General features: G+C 38.9%; 1 protein-coding gene across 5 annotated transcripts in view; it reads left to right on the forward strand.

Moving 5' to 3' along the window:
* The window catches only part of lama2 (laminin, alpha 2), a 258,283-nt gene that overhangs the window by 132,499 nt on the left and 111,090 nt on the right, over positions 1-14,694 (forward strand). For all 5 annotated transcript variants that reach the window (XM_059499216.1, XM_059499217.1, XM_059499218.1 and 2 more), the window contains exons 14-15: positions 2,139-2,350; positions 14,477-14,588. In XM_059499216.1, the coding sequence (XP_059355199.1) occupies positions 2,139-2,350; positions 14,477-14,588 (324 nt within the window). The remainder of the gene's footprint in view (positions 1-2,138; positions 2,351-14,476; positions 14,589-14,694) is intronic.

Consider the following 14,694-nt stretch of genomic DNA (forward strand, 5'->3'; position numbering starts at 1 on the left):
ATGCTTTGTTTCTGAATGAATCGGTAAGATCTCAATGACTCACTTATTAACAGTCACTTGTTGCTACCTACTGCCGGTTTTCATTTCACATTTCACATCATGTTTAAAATTATTTCAAATATCAGTTTTCAATGTTTTATATTAAAAACAATCATTAGGCCTATTTATGCATCTGTAACTACAAGTTAAATGCATTTATGTCCCCTCTGAGATACATTTAAGTCTAGGCTAAATGCTATTTCAGATGCAGATTCCAGAAATGTGTTTTTTATGTTGGAATGAAGGACACTAAATACAGATGAAATGCTTCTTATTCTTACCCAAAAATACATACTACTCAAGCTGTGTATGAACATAACTGAAGTATTTCTAAAATAAATATATTATATATACTTTTCGTACTTAAGCACAATAAATATCACATACTTTAAGACTTTTACTCAAGTAATATTCTAAACGGTGACTTCAACTTCTACCAAAGTCATTTTCTGGTAAGATATCTGTACTTTTAATTGAGTATGACTTTCAGGTACTTTATACTCCACTGCATATCATACATTGTAATTTGGGTGCAAAACATTTTTTTATTCCCTCAACACTTTTATAAGTGTACTATTGTGAATCATTAAACAGAATATTCATTAAATCATACATTAACTGGAGGGGGAGAAAACAATTTTAAAGAACATACTTAATTTATCTTTTATCAAAGCAATAAAATATAAACAGATTGAACCCAACCCTTAAATTTACATTAAATGTTAATTGTTAGGTAATGTTTAATACATTTATTAGTAAACATTAACAAGCACATTATTTCACATTTCTAGATATGTGAATATATATTATCTAATGATCCGTTAAACATTGCATAATGTTTGTTAATGATTTAATAAGGAAAGTTATTAGAAAGTGTTACCATTTCTTTTCTTTCTTTTTTCTTTTTTTTTTTTGTGGTCTCAGCCACATTTAAATCGGGGTAATTGAGATCTGGTCCTGCAGAAATACAGCTTCAACCAACCTTCAAACACCAGACTGAAATAATTATGACTATTATTATTATAAAACTTAAACCATAAAAAAAATATTTATTTGAAATAAAAACATTACCTGAAGCAATACAAAACAAAATAAAGCTGTTAGTGTGATACGAAGCTGCATGTGTGTGTGCTCCTGTGCTCATGTGTGTATGACAGGTAATTACTGTTCGTTAAGCCCTGTTTTGCATGTGCATACCTCATTAACTCTGCGCAAACAGAGAGTCCAGCTCCTCTAAATCCTCAATCTTCTAGCCGTGTGTGTGTGTGTGCTTGTGCATGTCAATAAAGCCTGATTTTCACAGCAGTCAGTGTGGTGAAGTGGTAAATAAACGAGCCGAATGAATCGCATCCAATAATGCTCTAGGATGAGTCCGCTCACAGTGTCAGAGCAGTTATATGGGTTACCTGTTATTGCATCAATGCATGCACACACACACACACACACACTATAAACACACACACACCTGCACAATTCTTCACAATTTAAACATAATTTCCTGAAAATATTCCTCCTGCCATAAAAACAATCTCTCTCATCCTTCATGTACTCATCACATCCCTCTTCATAAATCACCCTATTCTCCACACACACACACACACACACACACACACACACACAGAGAGAGAGAGACTGTACTGAGCTACCTAAATAAAGACATACCACTTCTACTGTTTTTTATGAAGATATTTATGAGTAAATCTAATGACATTAAAAAGAAATAAATAATACATACATTTTTAGATAAAATAATATTTTTTGTATGTGTGTTATATATTTTTTCTCTCTCTCACCCAAATAGAGGTGTTCCTGAATGTGAGGTTTTGTCATATTAGCTCATATGTAGAGTCAAACTTGACTAAGTAAACCCACACACATATATAAAGCTGATTATTAAGCTGATTAATTATTATAGACTACATGGTTATGTTATTAACTCAATTATTTGTCAAGCTAAGTGCATAGACATGTAAACATGCACACATTAATGCTACAGTTTCTTTGTTCTTCAGTCAGTGTGTAATTTACTAACAACAGCAGTTTTGCACCTGGTGTGATAACGGACAGAGGGAAGGCTTGATGTGTTCCTCTTTCTTCAGGGCGGTGGGCTGAGGTTGATTGACATCAGCTCTGGGGTCGCGGTGTATTCGTTCTCTACAGCTGAGCGCAGGATAGATCTCCTGCCCAAAAGGTTTCTGCATCAAGCCTCAAGACTGCCTGTCAGTAAGAGAGACTTCCACAGTGTCCTCAACAACATTGATCGTCTGCTGATCCGGGCCTCCTACGCTCAGGAACACAGCGTCATCTACAGGTACACTGCAGTCCTGCAGGCTCTCTCTCTCACACACACACACACACACACACACACACACACACACACACACACACACACACACACACACACACACACACACACACACACACACGCACACACACACAGACACATACACACACACACACACACACACACACACACACACACACATACATACTCATTCCATAGTGGACTGTGATCCAGAGCCAGAGCACAGATTGGTTCCATCCAGAATGCAAAATTATTTATCATAAATCTGAATTCTAAACATTTTCTTCATTTGTCTGTTGAATGTGATGGCAACACAGAAGTTGCTCCTCAAGCAGCATGCATTTATTTAGATCTATACAGTATATATTTACACATAAATCACGGTTTATCTTAATGTGTCTGCTGCTTGCTGATTCTCAAACACAGCTGACAGAAAACAAGATGCACATAGATTGTCATGACAACAGCAAAGTTGATGCAGCATTTGATTCATTATAGTCACAGACATCTGTTTTGATCAAACCTAACATTGCATCTGTTTTACCAAAAAGAAAAAAGCCTGAGAGATGATTTCTTCAGTATTGCATTATTTATTTATTTATTTTTTATTTGGTTAGACAGTATTTGACTACGCACCTGAGACTGATGCCACAAGGGTTTCAATCTTTCATAACAGTCACTGAACACTTAGCTTTACTGTCAAGGGTGTGTTATGTATAACAAAGTTCCATATTCTGTAAAACAGGTCACGTTGTTTCCGGTTCAGGTCTTTTGTATGTGCTTTGTTAAATGTGGAGCTGTTATTACAGTTTATTATTATATTTCTTTTTTATCCATACTGAGACCTACAAAGATTATTAAGGCCACAGTTTCTAATAATGTGAAATGAGAAAGAGCACGGGGAAATATCATTCTGTCATTTATTACTCAGCCTTGTGTCATTTAAAACCTGACTTTCTATGGATCATAAAAGAAGACATTTTTAAATGTTTTTGAACTAAATTTTTGAAATTGTGTTCTGGTTGTTCTTTTCTATGCAAATACAAAGAATATGGACTGGACACCCTGGACATAGTATTATTAGAGTTTTTCATACAACTATATTGCAGACCTTCTGGATTCATATGATGATTTGTATCTCAAACTGATCAAAATGTCTTTCTTCACTAATAAGCTGTTGAGAGCACATCACAGAGTCAAACTCAAGAACTGCATCAGTTCAGTTTGTGAACTAATCATTCAGACTGGTTTTGTGAACTGGATCTGAACTGAAGTCAAAAGAACAATTCATCCATGAACTGGGCATCATTTATTCTTTAATAAGCATGACGAGGTTTGATGTAATCAATTGACATCCCTCTCTCTCTCTCTCTCTCTCTCTCTCTCTCTCTCTCTCTCTTTCTCTCTCTCTCTTTCTCTCTCTCTCTCTCTCTCTCTCTCTCCCTCTCTCTCTCTCTCTGTATCTCTTCTGGTGCATGCTGGGAGCGTTTGGGGTGTACGTGAGGGTTTCTTGAGGAGTACGGGAGGTTTTTCTGTATTTCAATTTTCTACTGCACATAAATTAAAATGTATTAGAAGAAGGAATACTTTTTGATCAAGGAAGCAAAGACTTTGTTTATTTGGAAACTTTTTGCCGCATTAAGATAGCGTCTCACCCCGCGGCCGGGGAGGTGGTGGTGTCACCTGTGTCGCTCCATCACTGCATCAGGTATGTGCCTGCACAAGGCGGTGGAGGATGGAGAGTTGTGGAGGATGTGTTACTGGTGGTTGGAGAACTAATCGGATATGAAAACATTTCTTCGGCGTCGAGGATGAACTAGGCGATAGTGGTGTTTGTAAAGGAGGAAGAACTAGCAAATCGGTTGATAAGTGAAGGAATTGTGGTACAGTAGGTGGAGATTTTCTTACCATTTCACCACTGGTAACGCCAATGACCCGTATAACCGCGTCTAACGTTCACCCTTTCATTCATAATGATAAAATTGAAAGAGCGTTAGCGAGATAAAATTTGCGAGTGGTATTAGAACTATTCCATTGAGATGCAGAAAAGAAGCTTTGAAAGCACGTTATGTCTTTCAGGAGGCAAGTGTTTATGTTTTTGAATCAGCCAGAGTTGGATGTGTCTTTAAGAGTTGGCCACGAGGGAAAAACGTATGTGGTTTATGCTTATTCAATTCAATTCAAGTTTTTTTGTGTAGCACTTTTTACGATAAAAAATCATTTCAAAGCAAGTTTACAGAAAATTACGTTTCTACAATATTTAGAAGTAGCGTATAAGTGGTGACATAGTCAGCCAGACGATGAACATTATTAACAGCAATTATTATATGATGCAGTCACACTTGAAATATTTGTTAGTTCTGTTTGTTGATTCAGGGTTAGCATCATCTCTTCTCAGGTGTTCTGGATCCAGACTGGAGCTTGTGTATATCCTAGTTACCACTTGGAGGAAAGAGATGCGTTTTTAATCTAGATTTAAACAGAGAGAGTGTGTCTGAACCCCAAACATTATCAGGAAGGCTTTTCCAGAGTTTGGGAGCCAAATGTGAAAAAGCTCTACCTCCTTTAGTGGACTTTGCTATCCTAGGAACTACCAAAAGTCCAGAGTTTTGTGACCTTAGTGAGCATGATGGATTGTAACATAATGTGATTGTTACAAATATGGTTTTTAAAAGACAAGTTGCTGTCTAATATAACTCCCAGATTTCTGACTGTAGAGGAAGTAACAGTACATCCGTCTAGTTGCAGATTGTAATCTACAAGATTCTGTGTACTGTTTTTTTGGTCCAATAATTAATATCTCTGTCTTATCCGAATTTAATAGGAGAAAATTATTGGTCATCCAATCTTTTACATTTTTAACACACTCTGTTAGCTTAGATAATTTAGAAGTTTCATCTAGTCTCGTTGAGATATATAGCTGAGTATCATCAGCATAACAGTGGAAACTAATCCCGTATTTTCTAATAATATTACCAAGGGGCAACAAGTATATTGAAAATGGAAGGGGACCTAGGACGGATCCTTGGGGCACTCAATATTTTACTGGTGATAAATGAGATGGCTTCCCATTCCAAAAAAAAATGGTAGCGATCAGACAGGTAGGATCTAAACCATCTTAGAGCCTACCCTTGAATACCTGTATTGTTTTGTAATCTATCTATGAGTATGTTGTGATCTATGGTGTTGAATGCAGCACTAAGATCAAGTAAAACTAGCAATGAGATGCAGCCTTGATCTGGCGCAAGAAGCAGGTCATTTGTCATTTTAAAAAGTGCAGTTTCTGTGCTATGGTGGGGCCTGAAACCTGACTGAAATTCTTCATACAGATAATTTTTTGCAGGAAGGAGCTCAATTAAGCAGACAAAACTTTTTCTAAAATTTTAGATATAAATGGAAGATTTGAAATAGGCCTATATTTTGACAGTTCACTTGGATCTAGTTGTGATTTCTTAATAAGAGGCTTAATAACTCCCAGCTTAAATGGTTTTGGGATGTGACCTAGGGGTGTCGCGATATACCGGCATTGGCGATAACCATGATATTCAAAGCAACAATTATAGATATTGTGTTAATTTAGTGTGTGATGATATACCGGTGCATGTTGGTTTAGATACAGTGATAAGTTTATTTAGCTCTTCCTGTCCTATAGTTGTAAAGCACTACAGTTTATCTTTGGGTGCGATGGATGAAACTGAAGAGTTAGACGCTGTCGAATCTACATTCGCTATTGTATTTCTAATGTTATCTATTTTATCAGTGAAGAAATTCATAAAGTCATTACTATTAAACGTTGATGGAATATTTGAATCCAGTGGCGTCTGGTTATTTGTTAATTTAGCCACTGTGCTAAATAAAAACCTTGGATTAGCAAGGCAGCATGAAATGCTTTGAGTGTGGCGATATTGGTCATAAGAGGATGGTGTACCCACATATTAGCAATAACCGCAATATTTAAAATGAACAGTTCTCTTATGATAACACCACATGTAAATACTCCAGTGCCAGTACCTGGTTGAGCTCCCAGGTGGCAGTACTGTGCCTTAACGCTGACACTGTCACACAAGAAGGAGACACAGCGCTCGCAGCTACTCAGAGGAGAGCCGTGTCCATCAGAGTAAGTTGCCATTATTTTACTGGTCATAGAATGGGAAACGTTATATTAACCTGTTAACAGCAGTTTTCTGTGTTCATATATTTGATTAAAGGGTGATTATTTTAATAAGTAACGCGTTTTCTTTACTCGTCTAGTTTTTGTATTTGCAATCAATACGGCCTGTGCGTAGTCACACTTTATTTCTTTGTTCAAATCTATCAACAGTTACACAATTAAAACTGATCTTGCTGCATTAAACTCTATAAAATGTTAAGTTGGTCGCAGTGCCATGCACTGAATGCCTCATCTGCAGTCATTCTTCAATTAGGTTCATTAGTTAACATTAGTTAATTACATTAGTTAACATATGTAAATAACATTAATAATAAACAATATTTCCACAGCATTTATTAATCTTAGTTCATGTTAATTTCAGCATTTACTAATGAATTATTAAAATCGCAAGTTGTGTTTGTAAACATGAATGCACTGTGAACTTACATGAACAATTACACCATTTTTATTAACATTAACAAAGATTAATAAATTGTGTAATGTATTGTTCGTTGTTCATTCATGTTAATACATTATTGTTAATAAATGACATCTTATTGTAAAGTGCTACCATTAATATTTATTCATCATACTGTTGAACTTGACAGTATTTTCTCTCTTGTTATTTTATAGTAGCTGCAAAGAAGACAGAGAAAGCCAGAGTCTTGTGCCCTGCATTTATCAGTATCAATATTATGTCCGTTGGGTGAAAAAGAAAAACTCAATAAACAAAGTAAAAAATCATTTGTCTTATCTTTTCCCCTCGAAGGTTTCTATAGATATCACGATATATCGATATCGTGAAGTCTTATGGCCACAATAACCGTGATATGAAAAATCGAATATTGTGACAGCCCTAATGTGACCTAACGATAACGACGAATTAATAATATTGAGAAGCGGTTTTTTGGCTACAGGTAACAACTCTTTCAGTAATTTAGTTGGTACAGGATCTAATAAACATGTTGTTGGTTTAGATACAGTGATAAGTTTATTTAGCTCTTCCTGTCCTATAGTTGTAAAGCACTACAGTTTATCTTTGGGTGCGATGGATGTAACTGAAGTGTTAGACGCTGTCGAATCTACATTCGCTATTGTATTTCTAATGTTATCTATTTTATCAGTGAAGAAATTCATAAAGTCATTACTATTAAACGTTGATGGAATATTTGAATCCAGTGGCGTCTGGTTATTTGTTAATTTAGCCACTGTGCTAAATAAAAACCTTGGATTAGCAAGGCAGCATGAAATGCTTTGAGTGTGGCGATATTGGTCATAAGAGGATGGTGTACCCACATAAGGCCCAGGATAGGCAGGAAGAGGTAGCTGAACATAGTGCTGCTGCTGAGAATGTTCAGTAACAAAATGATGATGTCCAGATTAATAATGATGAAACAAATCATGAGAAAGTATTAACTCAGATTATAGAGGAAAGGAACATTGTTAATGCTGATTTGATTGACAATAATGATCAGAAAGATGATATTAAGGAAAAAGAGATTTCTATTGGATAAAATGATGCATCTAAAATGGGGAAAATTACTGTGATGACTGATGATGCCACCGAAGGAAAAATAAATGTTGAGATGGGTCAAACTGATGATTCTGAAGTATTTAACAGTGTTGAAATGTGTACTGATTCTGAAATGGGAGATGATGATAATGTATCTGAAATTTCAGATATTGGTTCACAAATCATGGAAGACACATATTCACTGCAAGAAATAAATTACTTTATAGATGCAATTTCGGAAAGACTGTGGAAGTCAAAGATTTCTTCCAAGACATAATGAAATTTATAGTGTCGGTGACTTTGTTACAAAGAAACATTAGTCATGAGGTTCTTAGCCAGCAGAAAAGATTTCGGTTAAGGAAGATCTTAACGAAGTTAAGAAAGAGTAAGGCGAGCGCTTCACAAAATGATTAAAACACACAGGGTGTCAGATATTCTTTGTATTTTCACTCTTTTTCTGTCCTGTTTATTTTTTTCCCTTTTTATGGAGTTTTTGAGAGCAGGCTCCTTAAATATAAATGGGGGTAGGGATGTAAATAATTGATGTCAGAATTATTTATTAAATAGATGGTGGGAAGGACAATGTGTGCTAAGCCATGGGACAAATTTGAGTTCTGGTGTAGCCATATTATTCTAAAAAAATATATAATGTAAATATTTTAGTTGTAGGTTTTAAGTTTTAAAGGGAAGAGTATTATTAGTGCATATAGAATATATGGGAACTGTGTTTGTGCTTATTAATGTTTATGCACCAAATATTGGGCCTGAGTGGGTGGAGTTTTTTATGAAACTAAAAAATGCTCAAAAAATTGGAGATCAGGTGTGTGTTATCATTGGAGGGGACTGGAACTGTACTGTTGATTTTATAATTGATAGGAATGGGGAGGAACCTCATAATGAGTCAAGTGTGGTATTATCAAAAATTATAAAAGAGCTTAATTTGATTGATATTTGGAGGAAAAGAAATATAGGGATTAGACAATATACATGGGTTAAAGCATCTGAGTATAGGGTTAGTGGGGCAAGACTAGACAGATTTTATATTGATAAAACATGGGATAATAAGGTGATGAATGCTGTTATTTTACCTGTTGGGTTTTTAGATCACCACTTGGTTTTATTTGATTTAAACATGAAGGCAATAACAAAGCCAAATTATTTTTGCCATTTTAATGTTAAATTATTACAAGATGCTTTATTTTGTTATAGTATTAAACTATTCTGGAATAGATGGAAAATGCAGAAAAATTTTGAAATACAACATTTAAAGGAAAAAATTGGGAGAGAATGCTGGAAAAGGTGAATGCTCGATTGTCTAAATGGAAATGTCTATTACCACAATTGTCATACAGACGAAGAGTTCTGGTGGTAAACAACCTGGCTGCCTCTATCCTGTGGCATAGACTCCTGGTACTGGAGCCTACTGATGAGCTGATTTGCAAGATACAAAGGACTTTTGTGAACTTCTTCTGGAGTGGAGAACACTGGATTCGGGCAGCAGCACTATATCTTCCAGCTGAAGAAGGAGGCCAAGGTCTGGTGGATGTGAAGAGCAGAATCTGTGCTTTCAGAATCCAAGCAGCACAGAGACTTCTCTACCATAAGAACTTGGTTTGGTCTCAGACAAACTGGCGGTCTTGGATTGGATAAACATTTATTTTTAATGAACCTGGAGAAGATAAACATGTCTGAGCTTTTGCATTTTTAGCGGACAAAGTTGCATGGAGATTCATGGAGAACTGTTTTTAAAGTTGAAAGAGAGGTTGATGAACCTGGGAACTGGGTTCTAGAGGAACCTTTGTTTTTTAATCCAATGATTCAAACAAGACATTTGTCTTCTGTTAGTGTAAGTGCATATGTCACCGGGTGAAAACCTGGTGAATCTAAAAAGATTCCTCATTTGTTTTAAATCTGGCTCTGTTGAGTGTTGGCCATAACGAGCGCCAGCTGAAGCAAATCAGCTGCGCTTCATTGAAGCACGTGCTCAGGAAGAGGAGCATAAAAAGGGAGTGTTTGAGCAGTGTGAGAGGAGACGGGCAGGCAGTAGTGTGTGTGCTGACAATGGCGGTGAAGCAAGAAGGCTGAAGGTTCAATGCCAGGGACAGGCAGGCAGTAGTGTGTGTGCTGACAACGGCGGTGAAGCAAGAAGGCTGGAGGTTTAATGCCAGATCAGGAGTTCTACTGTGAGATTTCCTGAGGCATGCTCACTTGGTGAGTTTTCTGGAGAAACCACGAACAGCAACGCAATAAAGTAAGTGAGAGGATTATACAGAAGTGAGAGAGGAAACCACTGCAGGATATTGAGTGGTTCACCGAGGAAAAGTTAAGTGCACTCTTCCATTGATTACCTGTTGAGGAAAACCACATTTGAAGATTGACCATCACCAGTGTGCAACTAACCTTTGTTTGCGGGCAGTGTGTGTGATCTTGTTGACAGAACGAAGCGTAGTGATTGGAACAGCTGGGAGGATCGCTGATGTGTTCATGCTGATCTTTTGAAACCATTATTCCTTGAGTCATCCACCCTACAGATAGAAGAGAAACGAGTTGATTAATCACTGTGGAGATGAAGTGAGTTTGCAGTGTCTGAAAGAGTGAGGTGCACAAGTGTGAAGATTTACAAGAGTGATTTATGCACAAGTGTGGTGAGAATCAAACGACTGTGTTTCTTCTGAAACTTTGATGGATGAATATTGACTTGTGACTGTGAAGATTCCTCCAAATTGATCTATCTAAGCTGTGTCCAGGTTCCCACTCCAGTGGACGGTGTGAAGGGAAAGCGCTAAATGCACTCCGAGTATCACGCTCCACGAGCACTGTCTCTCACGTCCACGAAAGTCCAGTTTCACAAACTCCCCAAACGACGCCGCTCCGCTATGCACGGAATGAGAGCAAAGGCGGGTAAATTACCAAAGTCCTGTATCACTTGTTATTGCCTGATCTACCGTTATTGTCTGTCCCTCAGAAGAGGTGAGGAAGCTGCTGTCATTCGATCGGCTGTTCTATGAACACGTACACAAGCCGAGTCTGAGCCCTGTCACTGTCCGTCCCTCTGAAGAGGTGAGGAAGCTGCTGTCATTCGATCGGCTGTTCTATGAACACGTACACAAGCCGAGTCTGAGCCCCTTCACTGTCCGTTCCTCTGAAGAGGTGAGGAAGCTGCTGTCATTCGATCGGCTGTTCTATGAACACGTACACAAGCCGAGTCTGAGCCCCGTCACTGTCTGTTCCTCTGAAGAGGTGAGGAAGCTGCTGTCATTCGATCGGCTGTTCTATGAACACGTACACAAGCCGAGTCTGAGCCCCGTCACTGTCCGTCCCTCTGAAGAGGTGAGGAAGCTGCTGTCATTCGATCGGCTGTTCTATGAACACGTACACAAGCCGAGTCTGAGCCCCGTCACTGTCCGTCCCTCTGAAGAGGTGAGGAAGCTGCTGTCATTCGATCGGCTGTTCTATGAACACGTACACAAGCCGAGTCTGAGCCCCGTCACTGTCCGTTCCTCTGAAGAGGTGAGGAAGCTGCTGTCATTCGATCGGCTGTTCTATGAACACGTACACAAGCCGAGTCTGAGCCCCGTCACTGTCTGTTCCTCTGAAGAGGTGATGAAGCTGCTGGCATTCAATCGGCTGTTCTATGAACACGTACACAAGCCGAGTCTGAGCCCCGTCACTGTCTGTTCCTCTGAAGAGGTGAGGAAGCTGCTGTCATTCGATCGGCTGTTCTATGAACACATACACAAGCCGAGTCTGAGCCCTGTCACTGTCCGTTCCTCTGGAGAGGTGAGGGAGCTGCTGTCATTCGATCGGCTGTTCTATGAACACGTACACAAGCCGAGTCTGAGCCCCGTCACTGTCTGTTCCTCTGAAGAGGTGATGAAGCTGCTGGCATTCAATCGGCTGTTCTATGAACACGTACACAAGCCGAGGCTGAGCCCTGTCACTGTCTGTTCCTCTGAAGAGGTGAGGAAGCTGCTGTCATTCGATCGGCTGTTCTATGAACACATACACAAGCCGAGTCTGAGCCCCGTCACTGTCCGTTCCTCTGGAGAGGTGAGGGAGCTGCTGTCATTCGATCGGCTGTTCTATGAACACGTACACAAGCCGAGTCTGAGCCCCTTGCCCCCTCAGTTCCTCTTCCCAAACCGGGTTCCAGCCACAAACATTCTCAGCACTGTTTTTGTTGTTTTAAATTAATAAAAGAAACTTACCTTTTTAAAGTCAGTCTGTTGTCCGCCTCTTGGTGCCCTCTGGTGTCTGCTCCTCCGGAGTGTGGTAATTGTCCCTCGGCCCTAACATCGGTTACACATACTTACATCCATCTCTAATGGCATTGTCCAGCTGGGACACCTCTTGAATAGAGATGGATGGAAGTCGTTGGGGGAACGTTGAGAAATGACTGGCTTAAGATCTTCACGCTTGACAGAAAAGTTGATGGAGGGGACTGTCAATACTTTACCAAGTAGCTACAGAAAGTAAATTGGGAGAGGAACTTTGATGGACATGACGAATGAACAGGAACTCCCAGGAATTAAAATCTCTCATCTTATAAAGACAGAAAATAACGGTGAAGATGTGGGCTCAATTCTATCTTTTAAAACCCTGCAGCTAGAATATTTTGAGTCTGCATCAAAAAAAAGCAATATATCACTCTACAGTCAAAGTTTTACACCAGGACTCTCTTAAAGGACAGAAAGCCTCCAGGTGGCCAGGTTTGTTGAAGCCAGACTTCCTTGTGAGGGACAGGTGGAGAGGCCTGTATAAGCCTCCCAGCGCATTGCTGATCTGCCGTGGAGGCTTATTCACAGGGCGATAGCTACAGACAGAGATGTGGTGCACATGAATCCAGTAGTGGGTGAACAGTGTAGGTTTTGTGGAATGGTAGAAAATTTGGAACATTTGTTTTTAAGATGAAACAGGTTGAAAGGTCTTTTTAATCTTCTTGATAGATGGTTTCAAGCATTTGATGAGAAATTCTTAGAAGAAGTGTTTACTAGGGGTGTGATGTAGAGATTCTTACTCAGAAGGAAAGCGTGTTTGTTAAACTACTTGATCGGAACTACAAAATTAGCAACTTGGAAGACGAGAAAGAATGAAGGGCTGAATCATCTTAGGACTGATGCTGAATCAATGTTCAAGAACCTTGTAGCCGGAAGGTTGAATATAGAGTTTCTATATTATAATCATATAAAATATGAGGGGTGTGTTGATGATGTTTGGTGTCTTAAAAATGTTTTGTGTGTAATTGATGAGGGCCAGTTGGTTCTGAATTTGTAATTAATTTGCCTCAAGCTGGCACTGTTGGCCTCCTGTCGGCAATGGCATGTACCCTTTCAGCCAGAACTGAGCTATGTGTTGCAATGATGGCACGGCGGGGATCTGGCAAACAATATAAGGGCCGCTTGTTGGTGGGAGGAGTGTGGCCCAGATCAGTCAGGTGATATGTGGCCCTAATCAGGCTAAGATCTGGCAGCATATTATGTGACCCATGATAAACAAGATAAATACAATATTGCATGATAATGATTAAATGATCGCAGAAATTTGAATGAAGTGTAGTATAGTTAAAATGTATTCTTTAAAATGGCAAGTCAAAACAGAATAAAACATTATCATTTCAAAAAATAAACAGATCAACCATTAAACTGCACTTTATTATAATTGTATTAAATGTTATATTATTATTCTTGGTACAAATAATCTTAGAATCCTTACATGAAAAGAGAGAGAGAGAAACTTCATTTAACCATTATCATGCAATATTTATTTGGTTTACCAGGGGGCACATCATTTTTATTAGTATGCTGTCATGCACAAGCATTAAATAAAATGATCATGAAAGTATTTTATTTTTATTTAAATCCTGTATACATGTGATGCTTGGTGTGAGGAACAGATCCTAATTCAAATCGCATTCTGTGATATGTATCTCCTTCCTTTGTAGCTATAGTAACTATTTAAAAATGTGCCGTTAAGCAGTTTTACAACAAGTTTTACAGTAGCGATTTCAAATGCTTATTGGCTCTCGCTGGTTTCATCATAGACATAGGCCAGATGTGGGCCGGATTTGGGCCGAAACTGCTTGCTGTCTGGGTTGGGTCTGGGCTATATAAGGGTCAGGTGTGGCTCAGATTGGGGGATTCTGGTGTACGTAAGGCTGAGAATTGGTACCAATAATAAAACCTTTCTTGGCTCAATTCAGTGCCAGCTAAGGGTGATTAACTGGCTGAGATTCGGGCCGGTTATGGCCCATGTGTGGCCCTAGTCTTTAATCCAGTTCTGGGCCACTTCAGGGCCGTCATTCTTTGCAGTACTTGGGCCGAGGGAAAAATGATTGTGTGGTCCGGATCTGGGCCAGAAGACATTTGCTGGGTATTTGATGATGTTGTGAATAATGTTTTTATTATGTAAATAATTAAGTCTTGTTAAACCTCTCTCTCTCTCTCTCTCTCTCTATGTCTCTCTCTCTCAGGTTGGGCCGTGTGAGCATGAGTATGGCCGCTGAAGGCTCTGGCAGCGGTGTTCAGGCCCGCGCTGTGGAGGTGTGCCAGTGTCCTCCCGGTTATGATGGCACTTCCTGTGAGGTAAGCAAGAAAAACAGTTCCATATAACCAAGTAGAGATGAACAGGAGACACTCTGATGTCTGACACAGAAGATGTTTTCTGTGGAACAAAAAGAGAAAGATGAAG

Source organism: Carassius carassius, chromosome 18 (genome assembly GCF_963082965.1).
Source record: "Carassius carassius chromosome 18, fCarCar2.1, whole genome shotgun sequence".
Lineage (NCBI taxonomy): Eukaryota > Metazoa > Chordata > Actinopteri > Cypriniformes > Cyprinidae > Carassius > Carassius carassius.